The 14,336-nt window shown below is 37.8% G+C and overlaps 2 protein-coding genes across 2 annotated transcripts; one reads left to right on the top strand and one right to left on the bottom strand.

Moving 5' to 3' along the window:
* Positions 1-51: 51 nt before the first annotated feature.
* On the bottom strand, positions 52-7,152 carry LOC145500922 (gamma-secretase subunit Aph-1-like). The gene is made up of 6 exons (XM_081480476.1): positions 6,922-7,152; positions 5,415-5,558; positions 4,662-4,732; positions 3,761-3,886; positions 2,399-2,526; positions 52-1,459 (listed from the first exon to the last, which is right to left on the bottom strand). Exons 1-6 carry the CDS (start codon positions 7,149-7,151, stop codon positions 1,301-1,303), a joined length of 858 nt encoding a protein of 285 aa, XP_081336602.1. The 5' UTR covers position 7,152; the 3' UTR covers positions 52-1,300.
* A 196-nt stretch (positions 7,153-7,348) lies between these two features.
* Positions 7,349-12,621, top strand: LOC145500905 (F-box only protein 30-like). Its single transcript, XM_081480444.1, has 2 exons — positions 7,349-8,798; positions 10,085-12,621. Exons 1-2 carry the CDS (start codon positions 7,350-7,352, stop codon positions 10,406-10,408), a joined length of 1,773 nt encoding a protein of 590 aa, XP_081336570.1. The 5' UTR covers position 7,349; the 3' UTR covers positions 10,409-12,621.
* The last annotated feature ends 1,715 nt before the right edge of the window (positions 12,622-14,336 follow it).

The following is a 14,336-nucleotide window of genomic DNA, read 5'->3' as shown; positions in this document are numbered from 1 at the left end:
CCCGTTTGGTGAATTCATGAACCATTTGTCTAGGCACTCTCAGTAGCAAGGTAATTTTTCAACATTTTATTTTATTTGCAGCTGACTCTGTACATCACTTACAGTCACTTTATACATTGTGGAGGTCCTTTTATCAGGGATATCGGGTTACGGGAAATTTAAGTGAAAAAATCAACGGGATACAGCCAATCGAGGCACAAGTGCATAATTTAAACGTCCATTAAAGGAATTGAGTTTCCAAGAAAAAAAAAGCAACACATTTAGCACTCTTGAACACTATGACACTTGACACGCTGCTGCCGTTTTTGCAATAGAGGATGCATCATTTTCTTCAGAGACAAAAATAACAAAGCCAATAATTACTCGGCCCGATAACTAGTTTGTGTGCTGTCGACTGTGCCAAAAGTAGCTAGAGGTAACAACTTCTGCAGTGAAATAATGTTTTTTTCAATGAAAGAGATGCCATTAACAGGTGGTCTGAAAGTGGGTTTGAATTGAGGCAGAATGGCCTTTGACTACATAACCTTGCATTGTACTACCTCTTTACACTTCAGCTCTGACTATGTAGAAAACTGCAAATGCATTTCAATTGTTGGCTAGACTGCTAACACCTTGGAAAGAAGGGGGGGTCACTCTGTCAACCCATGTGCAACAGTCAGAGATGCTTGTTGGCTTCCTTAGGGGTGTAAAACATGCACTTCAGTGTCATTTATATTTACGGTGTTCAGGTTGAAAAATCACTATTTTAGCCACCAAGATATTTTTTTAGGGTTGCACTTGAAGAAATAAATTATATACAAGTGCAGTCATGTCCACTTGAATGTAGACTCTTCAGGGTGTCAAATAAGGCATAGGTCTCATTTGGTCTCCTTTAGGGGCATAATTCAAATGTTTAGTTGAGCATTCTCAGACCTTTTCATATGGGAGTTGCCCCCGCTCCCCAAGTTGCCAACAAGTTACTCATTTCCTAAAAGTCTTCCATCTCAATCTCTTGACTGATTGCTGTAGATTATCTATATCGGCCCTGGGAATTTTGTTGTATAGGTATTAACTGACGGCTCCTCTATTTCTGACACCTGTCTAATGGATGTGTGAAATAGTAAGAAAAAAATTACAATTACATTGACATGCGGATATCGCTTACTGTTGCGAATAAAAGCATTGATTCCAGACAGTAAAGCAACCACAACAGAAAGCTTGTACATTTAACTAAAGAAAAAAATAATAATGTACAAAATGGTGTGACTTGTAAAATGCTACATAACAACAGTTTTTCCACTGGTCCAATGCTGACTTCATGTTAGTAGTCACGGTGTGTCTGTCGTGAAGTTAGTCTGTAAATGTTGAATAGACTTCCTCCTGCAGTTTTGAATGCCACTGCACCCATTATCACCATGACGATGTACGCACACACCAGTGATGCCACATACATGTACATGGGTTTAGCATTCAGAAGGGTCTGTTGAAATAAACAAAAAAGTTTAAAAAATGAAATTTGTCTACACTATCCATTTTAAATCATTTTGCTTTTCATAACAGTGTACCATCCTTCGATCCTTTGCTCACATGTGCCCTGTAAGCCAAGTTATGATCCTGAGTGAGGCACTGGTTCATGAAAGTCTAATGTAAACAGCTATTACAAGTAAGGCTGTCCAAAAGAAGCATACATGTTTTACCAGCCAAATCTCATCCTGGAGTGTCGCAAACTTCAACTTCACTCTACTCACACTTAAAAACCCAGATCTCATGCCTGCCTGAACAATTTGTCAACTATTAAAATGAAACAATGCAAAAAATAAATAGATAAAAAATTTAAATAAGAGTTCACAAAAATCTCTGTGACAGGCAGATACAGCTGTATAATAAAAATTATGTGTTTATGGCTTCTTCCATTGTACAAAACACAGTGAACTCAGATAAACCAAAGAGGAACAAAGCTGCATCAGCTACCTTTTTGCATTGTCATGTATCATTAATAATTTTTCCCCTTCCTTTAGACAAGCTCTCTTGAAATTGCTGTCTGCACTCCCTCCCCTGATCTTCCATGTTATTTCCCTGTAGTTTGCATTATGATATTTTGATAATAAATATTATTACTTGGTAGTTTTCCATTATTCTTCTCAGGAATGTAAAGGATATTTTACTCGAGAAATATAAGGTTTATTACAGAATCGAGAAAAAAAATTCCAGTCCTACAAAATTCTTCAGTACTACCAAAAATTCTAGCTTGTTCCAGGCATTCAGTTAGTTATTTCGCTTGGGCTTGAGGCCAGAAAGAGGGCTTTTGTCCCCAGATACTCCTTGTTCACACTCCTACCTCATAATTTCACTGTTTATAGCCTGCAACAGGCTATAAAGTAACAAACATGAAAAAGAACAGATTAATTTATATACTTACCATCAGTGAGACAAGGAGATGACTAGATACAACCAGAGAAATATTGAGCCAGTTCTTGTCATCCCAAGCACTGAACCATATAACTCCCCAAAATGTGTTCAAAAGTACAAAACATGATGTCAAAAAAGCTGGAATAAAGACATTGGCTTGTTAACTTTATTATCCTGCAATCTTTCTACAAAATACATGTGTACACTTTCACAAAGTTGCTATGTAACTGGCTAATTTGTATACTTTAGTCTAAACTGATCAATTGGTAACTTGATTTGTAAGAGTTAATGTTCTTGTGCCTGCATAAAACACAGTGATGACTGTATTTTAAAATAATTACCTACATGTACAACAGGTATACTGCACAATGTACAATGTATTAATCTGCAACTGGGAATATGTCACATTTTACTTCAGGTTGCACAGGGTTCAACATCCATTTAGCTCTGTCACCAGCCGTTCAAGAGTAGTGACCATTATATACTAGGGATGGCCCTTGGCATACATGTCTGTTAATGGGACACTATCATGTTCATGACCGGCTCAAAGAGTGAAAACTAAAGAGACATGATTCCAAAATTTCACACAGCCATGCATGTGCATTCTCGTCCCCAGAGGCCGCGCTACTTTTGGTCAGCACCAGGAATCATGGCCTCTGGGCTGGTCCAACACCGGAAGTCTGTAATTCACAGACTTCCTGTCAAATCTGACAAAATAATCTGACTGGCTGAGAATACAAAACGAATACTCTATGTGTGTTCAGAAAATCAGGTTTGGCCAGAGGTCGTGATTCTTGGTGCTGGCCAAAAGGAGTGTGGCCTCTGGGGATGAGAATGATGCATCTGTAGATCACATATGACATCAGAATGTGGAGAGAACAAAAAATAAAGCGGTACACAAACCTTTAGCATACAAACAATGAAATGTTTCTACTACTAATCTTACTGCTCCATTCAACAGCTTTTGTCTCAAAATTTGAATGTCAGAGAAGGTTTTCCCCTTCAAGAATAAATACATGCACATTGTATGGCAAAAAAAACATGACAGTGGTTGAATGAAATATCCTTTCTTATTTATTGTATCTTTGAATCTTTAATATAGGGAAAGTAGCATTTCTATCTTTGATGTACATTTATTTATTGCTACTATAGAATTTTAATTTGTATTTTTATAGTTTTTCAATTTGTATTTTTCAGTTCTATTGTGGCTGAAAAACCCACTTAGGGAACTTCGATAAAGTTTGTATAAATGTATGTACATGTATATGAGCACCTTCTTCTGTACATCATCAGTACATTTGTTTCAAGTCCTTAAATATCTTTTGTAAGAGGAAGTACTGAGTAAGCAAAGAGAGACCCTTACACAACTCACCAGACACAATAAGAAAATTTTGAGGGACGTCATCCTTTAGACCTAGAGAACCTGGGCCAGTGATATCTGCTAATACATTCACCATAGCAAAGAGTCCACTTATTATGCCATAACCTAGGCCAGAAACTGAAAGGACAAACATTGATATCACGACTTAATGACTGGAAACTAATGGAACAGAAATTACATTGTACATTACGTTTTTAGCCTCTACGAATCAGAAGCTAAATAAAGAAACATATTTTTAATGATATGCCAGTGATTGACAGTTAATTTCATACATGAGTTTTAAATGCTGGAGCAATTAAGTCAACATATTTGCATTTTGAGCATGTGGATTTTACCATTTTAATTATCATAACTACGATGTAATAAACATAAACCAAAAGGAACAAGTATTGAAGCCTGCAGTGTTGTGAAATTTTACAAAATATGGGAATTTAGTTATGCCTGTGAGTACTTTCAAAAACTCAAGGGTTAGGGTTAGGGTTACATGTAGTTAGAGTTCGGTAAACACTGATGACAGAAGAATGCCCAAACATGATCCATTTACCCCAGATTCTAGATTTTACATGTAGCAAATGCTAAGTCATTGATCATTACAAGTACATGGACTATACATGTATGAAACCTGAAATAATTGGCCTTGAAATCGATGAAATGTCCCAACGAGGCAAGAACTAACAAAAACACTGGCTGTAGAAAACCATGAGATGCCTTTGACGAAATTCATGTTGTACATCATGTGCAGATTTGAAAATAAACAGGGTCATACCTGGTATTCATTTGAAAAGTCTCACACTAGGGTTTAATCATTCAGAGACTTTACAGAGAGTACAGTCATGTAAATGGAAAGAATGTTTCTTCCCTAACTTATAAATAAACAACTTCCAATCCTAACCATATGCAATCCTGTGTTTCCTTAGAGGTGTCTGGTTATTGATCATTGAAAGAAGGCCTTCATCTGCTTTCCTGAATAAAAAGAAAGTCCATAAATTAATAGTCTTAAGAATGTTGCTAGTCAGTGAGTCTGAGTTGGGACAAGTTTTGTATACCACCACAGCATATCCTCGCATTTCTGTAACATGAGCATCTACATGTAGGTCAAAGGAGTATGCCAGGTTCTACCCCTGGCTGGGGAAAATTATGGTGTTGTGTTGTTGGGCAAGACAATATTTTCAGTGCTTCCCTCCATGCAAGGGTTTTAATGGGTACCAGAAAATTTAATGGAAGGGGTAACCCTTGATGCATCCCATGCAAGTAGGTGTAGCAATATTTCTAGTTGCTTCATGTTACTAAAACTGGATAAGCACCCCTCTGATGGGCCACTTGGCCTGTATTATTTTTTTGAACTTTTTTACTTTAACAGCTCAAGTTATTACATGTACAGTACATAATTATACAATTTTTATACATGTATATGGTAGTGATCACCATAACATTTCCCTGAAAAATAAATTTTACAAATATTTCCAAAATTAATACTAAATTAGTTAAGCACCCTTCTCAAGAAAATCCAAAATTGCTTCCATGACTACATGTATGTAAGTCAACTTCTAAAATGGTATCTTTACATTATAATCGACAACTACACCAAGTGAATGTTTCTCATTCATTCATATGCTATTTTCAGGAGTAGAAATGTTCTCCTTACCTCATCAATTTGTAGAAAGCCAGTCTAAAAAGTTCTTGAAAAATAACAGAGAATACAATACCAAATGCTAGATGCTTCTTAAGAGGTGAAACAACAGTCCACCAGATTGAGGACAACAGCAACGACAATAACCAGAAAAATGCACTGCAAAATAAGGAGACATACAAAGCATTTCAATAGAGCCATTTTAATTGAGTGTCGTAAAACCAAAACCAAAGTTATCACTCTAGCCAATCACAAAGGATACAGACAATACAATGAACCAATCAGAAGTGGTTAAAATAGGAGTGAATGCATGGGCCGTCTGTAGGGACATAAAGAAGTGGCCGCTGTAGAGAGGTGGCCATTGTGGAAAGGTGGCCGTTAAGCCCTGCCTAAACGGACTTGCAAGTACATGTAGACTCAAGTCGAAAACTTGGGTCTACTTATGACTCTGTGCCTTTGAGTGCACTTGCATTGACTTGTGATGACTTGCACTCACTTTGGTTGAGATCAAATTTGCATGCAAGTCGATGCAAGTTTTTCACCATTTGGCCACCCAACCCAAGTCAACACAAGTTGAGTGACGTCCATTAACCTATTATTAGCCAATGAAATATAGGATATGCATTGCCTGTCTTGAAATCTTTTTTGCAACTTGTGTGTACTAGCAAGGAATCTTGCGGGTCTATTTGGCCACCCAATTCAAGTCTCTAGGCAAGTTCACCTTGCATCTACTTGCAAGTCTGTTTGGCCACCCAATGCAACTCTCTACACAAGTTTGACTTGCATCTACTGGCGAGTCTGTTTGGCCAGGGGTTTAGTGGAGGTTGACTGTGGTTTAATATTCAAACACAAACCAGTGAAACAAGGGGGGCCAGATCATTTTCAGCAGTAGCTCCGAAACTCTGGAATGGCCTACCTGAAGAGCTTTGTCAAGCAACATCACTTGACAGTTTTAAATCTCGACTTAAGACTTATCTTTTTAAGAAGTATTTTCTAATTTGTGATTTTGTTTTATTTTTATCATGATTGTAAAGGGCTATTAATCAGAATATGTAAATATGCGCTATATAAATTGGTAAATTATTATTATTATTATTATTATTATTATTAAAGATTCGCACAGCTATTGATGATATTATTGTTATTATTATTATTATTATCATTATTGTTAACAAGAGCAACAGGTTAAATCTGTGTATATTTTTTGTCCCATCTGCTTTTGAGGGAGCATAAAAGATCGATGCTAATAACACGTTGAATAATAAATCTCTTATTAGACATTTTAGATTTCAATATCGCTGGCACATTTTTTCTTGTCAATGTCATTGATATTTTAGCCCTTGCTTACGGGCGCACCTAAAAGCTCACACATGTGGGTGCCAAATACGACAAGACCCGCAAAAATATCCATGATATTTTCAAGAGATAGTGTAATTCTCTTTAAAAGAATCCCAGGTGTTCTAACCTTAAAACTCGAGACACAAAAACAGTGCAATGTACACGAAACTACTAGCGACCTTACCTGGCAATCAACACGATCACTTGCTGAGCATCTTTCGCGACAGTGAGGGAAAATAACGCGAGAGCTGGTCCAAACGCTATAAAAGCGCAGCCAAAGAAAACCATCAGCGTCATCTTGAACCAGTTCAAAGTGACCAAAATACGCTGTTTTCTCAAAGAAAAAATCTGAAACTGACAAGAACACACTATTGAACACTTGTTTCCGCCATATTGCTCGAACACTGACGTCATTTGACTTAGCTAATCAATACTTCTTCGCCGACCCGGAACCAGCCGAAGACACTCGGAGAGAGCCGTAATATAAAGAAAACAACGTACGGCGATCCTCCTGAATGTAAATAAAATGCCATGAAGAGGAGCACAAAAGATCAGTTTTGCCGGTACGTAGACGGTTCTTCAGTATCTTTATGAAGCTTCGCAGGACAGATCATGGACTTTGAGGGGCACGAACACTGTGAGAACTGTATAAAGCTCCACTGTAATGCTCAAGATGGCTGCAAGATGTTATTTTGTGAGTTCGGATGCGAAGCGCAGCTACACAGCTGTAAAATGAAAGACCATAAGAATGTGTGCCAAAAATGTCGAATTCCTTGTGTTAACTCGGATTATGGATGCCCCGCTGTATTAACAAGAGATAGCTTGAGAAATCATTTGCAGCGATGCCCGGCAAGTGTGGTTTTTTGCACGATGGAGTGGAATCGCTATCCGGTTTATTCAAAATCGCGTTTGAGTTGGGTACCGTTTTTTCAACCGAATCCCATTTTAATAAAAGGGCATTTAGATGTTGAGTTGGCTTTCAGGGATCAGAGAATTCTTCGAGAAGTTTTTCGACGGCGGTGTAGGAAAGGGAAAGCCAAAGTAGATATGCTGAGAACCTCTTTGCAAGCGAACACGCCGAAACAGCATGGCAATGGATGTCAACCGCCGGCTGTGAAGTCGGAGTCAACAAAAATGGCGATGGCTTTAGCGTTGTCTTCCCTAGAAAATAAGCTTCGGAAACAATCCGATGACGGGGAATATTCTGGCGAAGAACTTGAAAGTGAAAATTTACTCGAGAGTGAAGATGATGGTGAACAGAGACCCCTTTGTAATTTGCTTCCGGTCACAGATAGACTTGACTTAGGCAAGAGCAATGATGTGGAAAATGGGGATTATGACCCAGTGGGAATTGAACTTCATGAGTTACGAATGGACAAAGATGAAAACATTAAAGATGACGCACAAAATGTGACACCTGTCAGTTCCCATGGCAACGATATACCACCCCCTCCCACCCATCACCCAATCTACCTTGACCAGCCGCTGGGTCTCAATGTTGTGGTTGAAACCCTACCCAAGTTCCAAAAGCAGTTCCCCATGTATTCAATACCATGTAACCAGGTATTCCGCCGTGATGAGTACAGCAGCCACTTCAAGAATGTGCACAGCGACATTCAGGGAGGTCTCAATGGCTGGTTGGAGCATCGGTGTCCATTGGCGCAATATGGCTGTACGTTTGTCCGTTACAGGCTTCTCCCACATACTCAAAATGGCGCTGTAATTTTCAACCAAGAGCTTGGAAGCTTTGGTATTAAACCTTGTGAACATGCACCTGGAGTTGTTGCAACCTTTAAAGGTGAACATTCCTCAACAGATCCTCGAAGTGAGGGAAACATGCTTGCAAAATCTAATTTGGATCTCCTTACAACTTTGCCACTAGAGATCTTGGAAAAGATTGCCAGCCAATTGGACGGCTTCAGTTTGTGTAACTTTTCTCGCACTTGTAAGTTACTGAGAGAGGTTTCTCGCAATGTGTTGGAAACAAAGGGGATGGTGGTATTTGAATGGGAAAAGAGGATCTACGACAATGGGAGCTGGTCTTGGAGAATCAGACAAAAGGTAGGTGCAGATGATACATGTATGATGAATGATTAATTACTGTCATTCATTTAGTGCTTCAGCTGTAACCTTTTATCAAAAAAGGACCATTTGTTTTGATGAGATGTTAAGAAATTTTATAACATGGCTACACAAGACAACCTGTAGAAACAAAGCCTTGTATTTTCAAGCCAGAACAATCAGCTTATTGGAATTGTTATCTTAGAGAAAATAGAAATCCATCTGTTGTTAGACCCTCCATTTTGCAACAGTTGGTCATGAGATGAACTTCTCAAGAACACACAGATCTAGTCATTAGTAGTGCATAATGTTATCAGAAATGGAAAAGAACAATATTATTACAAATTAGCTTTGCACATGTCTGCAAGTTGTCGGATTCATATCCTGTAAGAGGGAATTTTTATGGACGTTAAAAATTAGAGGGATTTGTTATGGGAAGAAGATGCTTTGCCCTCAATTCTTTAATTTTGCAAGTTTTCGAACTGACATACCGGTAAATCTCTGCCTTTCAGTTTAATTTTCAATTTTCTTCCTGATATTTTACTCCTCATTCTGTCTCCAATAGCTATATGCCAGCAGCTTTCTTTTGTAGTGATATTGACAATGGAGAAGGTTTCTGGGGGGCAAAGCTTCCTCGCTTCCATAGAAAACCTTCTAATTTTAGCAATATTCAAATCGTCACTAAATCTCAACCTAACATGACATTGGTCTGAAAATTGATCAAATAATATTGTAGACTGTGAAATGGACAGAACTAAAAAAAACTGACTCATCCCAAAGGATTCCAAGATTTCAAGATGTGATTAAAAGTTTACAAAGCCTATAAGTTTCTGTTACAAGGAGGATTTGCCACCCCTACCTGTACATGTAACTCCCCCTTGGAAATTATAAGTTTTAAATGTTCAGCCATGCCATCCTCTGTCAGAACAGCCAACCACAGTGACATACCCTGTATGTTAAATGTTAAAGGAGGCAGCGTGGCTGAGTGGTTAGGGTGCCAGACTTGAAATCTGGAGGTTGCGGATTCAAGTCCTGCTCTAACCACTAAGCTGAAGTTGTTTCTCGGTAAACCCTAGTTCAAACAACTCCTTGGCCACGCTTGTAAATAGCCAACTGGTCTGCCTCCGGGTAGGTGGGATTTTTAACCATGTTATGTTCATTTACGTTATTTGTTTCATCATTTGGTTTCACTGGCCCTGAAAGGCCTCATAGGATGAGTGGTCAATTAAGATAGTTATTTATTTACCGGTATTTATTTATTTAAATTGCTTGGTATTCCATTGCAGAGATGGTATTTTTCCACATCTTTTTCACCTGTTGAGAAGTGGGTTCATTCTGACTCACCATTCATGGCAGCTCACTTGGAAGAATGCAAATACTTTGATCACTGCGTGCCGTCAGCACAGTTCAGTTACTGTTTTATTGTGCAACCTGATGGTCCAGGGGGGAGCAGCAGCAGCAATGGTGGAAACAGCGAGATAGGCCTCGAGTATGACCCAGGGCATGAGGACAGCGAGGTCGATCAGATAGGGTTAGAATGCAAGATGAGTGATGAAAACACAACGGACACAGAGACCGAAACATCAACATCAGACTCTGAGTCAGATTGAGCCGATGCAGAAGATCAGATTCAGTAACTGAATACATTTATTACAATAGCTACTTCTAACATTGTATGTGGCAGGTGGGAATCTGAGAGATTTTTTATTTCTGTCGTAGGAACTTGTTTTTACACAGCTTTGCTCTGGGAGACAGTGGCATCTAATCTGGCATTGCAGTACCAGGCATATGGAGTTACAGTTACTGCACACAGTGCTTGCAACCTCCCTCTTGTTTAGATTTTATTTGAGGAAATTATTTTCCATGCTACTCAATAAGTATGCTACAAGGGTACCGTCAATCTAATTGTTGTGTTTATGTGGTTCTTTGGGAGGATGTTGTCACAAATTTACAAATGGATATATTCAATTGTTACTGTTGTGGTTACAGAGCTACCACTGACAGGAAATCACTTCTAGGGATAAGTGGATTGGTAAAAATATTTTATGTGGCATATTATATGGTAATCTTCATTTTAAACAGATTAGTGTTCAAGATCAGTCTGCTGTTTTGTGCACAACAATAGTTCTGTAAATTTTTCTGCAGTTGAAAATTATGCCACATGCAAACTGACTATGTCAGTTGTGCAAAGGACTGCAGGTATATTATAATTATTAAAAAGAATAGAGCCATTGTGTTTAAATAAGGAAAAATATAAGACAAAATTTTATCTGAAGAAGTGAGAACTTAATTATTTTTACTGTTTCAGAATATATTTGATATTTATGAGATTTCACAAAGAGAACCAAGATTACATGTACATGTATTTGATTGGAAGATAGTCCAGAATAATTATATTTTACCTTTTTACATAAGCCTTTGTTCAGTTACAGGGGCATTTTTTATTGAGGTCCTATGGTCACATAACCTTCTGGAGACATGTTCTTTAGGCTTGTCGCACAAGAGCTTGTGTCCATGCAGAAGGCTAATGGCTACACAGATTGAGTCAGAAAAATGTTTGACTCAGCGAATAACGGAGAATAATAATATTGCAAATAATCTTTGGCAGGTAATGCATGTTACAAAAAGAAAATGTCTTTCTTGTCAATATTATTTGAAAAATGAAGTTAGTAGCAGTTGCTGTATAAGACAACACTGCTTGAAAAGAAAGCCAAATACATCGTAAAGTTGTGCAAATATTTACCATCTGACTGGTAAAAGTGCTTTTAACATGTCAAGTATCAATATACAACATGAGCTTAATTAGCCTGTTCCAGATTCTCAGTTTGTGGGGCCAAGTAAAAGGGGAAGGAAGTGAGAAGGAGGGGAATCTTTGGAAGAATGCAGCCTTTTTCACCCAAAACCCGTCGCCATATTTCCACTTCTCTTTGTGCCGGTTTTCCAACTATCCACCAAATGTCTGGAACAGGTTAGAATTTGTTAAATATTGAAGAAGAGAATTTTCAGCTCCAGAAAATATCCATGCTCTCTCCTGTGCCCAGCCCTTAAAGGAACGTCATTGGAAATTCCAAGGGGATGGGGGAAGTCAAAAGCCAAAATTATATCATGAGGGTTAAAGGGGGCAGGGGGAGGGTTTCAAGCCAAAAGCCCACCCATAGGGAGAGTATGAAGGTTTTCTGGAAGAACACTGTCTAAATAATAATAATAATAATAATAATAATAATAATAATAATAATAATAATAATTATAATAATAATAATAAAAAAAAAATGATGTTTATTTACTAGCCTGTTCATTTATTCTTTAGACAGATGCTTGAACACATGTGTTGGGAATAATATCAACATCTTTTAGCAGATTTTGAAAGAATTATTATGTACCAGTATTATGAACTACAAAAAAAGGCATTACACATGAACTACAAGGTTTAAGTTTGGGTTTTTCATAAGTCATTATTTCTGCATAATAAATTAAAGATTTTATTCCTGATTTGTTTTAGACATCTTTTGTGATTCAAACAATATTTTAATATTATGTATTAATTTATAATTATTAAAATAATTTTAGTAGGCTGACCTGTACTAACCCTATTTGCTCAATTTTACAGAACCTAGCAACTTTTTTTCTTATTAAATGGCAATAGTTCCCACAGTGTTGTTTCAAATAATTTTAATGTCTGTAGTTGCTTGCCCGCTACTGCCAGCTACATTGCTCTATCCTATTTCAATTTGAGCTATAGCCACAAGGCTTTTTCAGTACTCTCAATAATTTATACAATACTAATAATTTATTATCCCTGGGTTAATACTGTGCAAAGGGATTGAGAGGAAATTGTTTATTTAACCATAAATCTGAAAGAACTTTTAGCACATAAGGTCACAGGAAACCCAAAGACACTTACTATGCTTAGGTACCCACAGGTCACCCGAGGTGCTCACAGGTCACCCGAGGTGCTCATAGGACTTTGTATGGATAGATTTAAAATTCGATTGAAAACTGGAAACAATCTCCGTTTCCTTTTGAGAAGCTGCAATAGCAATTTTAAACTATCCTTTTTCCATTGTTATTGAGCTACAGCATGCAGATTTCTGGAGATAGTTCTCTGTCAAGGTGGGGGTACATCCAAAAATTCTGTAAAAGATCAAATTTTTGTTTTTACCGAAATTTGAATCTTAACGCATAATTTAAAGTTTTATTTTGAGAAACATTTCTGTTACTAGAAGTTCAAAGCTCGTTTTCTCAAAACAGTTATTTTTGCCTTTGAGAAAAGACATTTTTAGAAGGATTTGTCCAATTGAGCTGAAAATTTCAGGGTTTGCTGTTCTGAGTAAGCTTTGTGTTTTAAACATAGTCCTTTTCCATCCAGTGCATTTTGTTGAAGTTATGCATTGAAACGTATGCTGGATTTTCTGTATCAGATTTGACTGGTCACCATTTCATGTGTTTTTAACTTTTCAAAAATCGCTATGCTAAAACACTAAGCTATTTGTCTTCTTTTAAAAAAATGCGAAAATTATTCATTCGGAGGAGTCATCTTTTCTCAAGTAAGTCCTGGCATTCCCCAGCAGGTGACAGATTTAATCAGCCGGTGTCAGGTTACAATACAGTTTTATAGTACAAAAAATCTTCATAATCTTTGTTCTTTCCAGGTTAAGCTGTCTAAAAATGTATACTTTGCCATGGGTTGGAATTAAATCTAAACCATGAAAAAAATTTGAAAAAATGGTGTGTTTTTAGTTTAAACCCCGCCTTGAAATATTTATGCATTGATCAGATAGAGACATCAATATCCCCTCCCCGAGAACTCCCCGGACCTACCCCGGGCATTTGACAATTTCTTGTGCTCCGGGAGGCGGGAATTTGACGTCAGTGGTTGTTATCTGGGACTCGGGGGCAATTGGAATCATAAGGGAGGGGTAAAGGGAAATTTGCCGAGGAGCCACGGTCAAGGTAGCAGTCATCAAGAGAGAACAACGTTCTTTGCAATGTTTTGGACATAGATATAAAGCTGCGTTTTCAAATTTATCAGGTGTGGTGTAAACGGGGCCTGATTCGCTTAGGCTATAAATATATAATGAGGCTAATTATGCTAACCATTGTTAACACAGATTCCCCTATATATAGCTAGCCAGCTATAGTTCAACGCCAATTTTTCCTTTGTAGTCATTGGCTAAAACCATGGGCTCCTGCTAAAACTTATCACGTGGTACGATCTCAGACTGATAGATGTTTTCAGGTGAAGATAAAAAAAAAAAGTCACCGAACAAGTAGTTTTACGCTGCAAAACTGCGGGAAGCAGCGGTAACCATGGTAAGCAGGTGCAGCTGAGATTGATGAGAAAAGCTTGGTTTTATATGGTTCTGTCACTTCCAAGCCCCTTTATCCCTTGTAACTTTTTTTGAAATAATGTTCTAGTTGTCAGGGGCGGAACCAGAATTTTTCTTCGGAGGGGTGCACCACTAGGGAATAACGTAACTGACTGGTGAGGTAAACAAATTTTTAAAGCAATTGCGAAGATGAAGGCTTCATCTCAGGGAG

This window comes from Orbicella franksi, chromosome 10 (genome assembly GCF_964199315.1).
Source record: "Orbicella franksi chromosome 10, jaOrbFran1.1, whole genome shotgun sequence".
Taxonomy (NCBI): domain Eukaryota; kingdom Metazoa; phylum Cnidaria; class Anthozoa; order Scleractinia; family Merulinidae; genus Orbicella; species Orbicella franksi.
The sequence above is the reverse complement of the archived record's forward strand: the minus strand, read 5'-3'. Positions and strand labels throughout refer to the sequence as shown.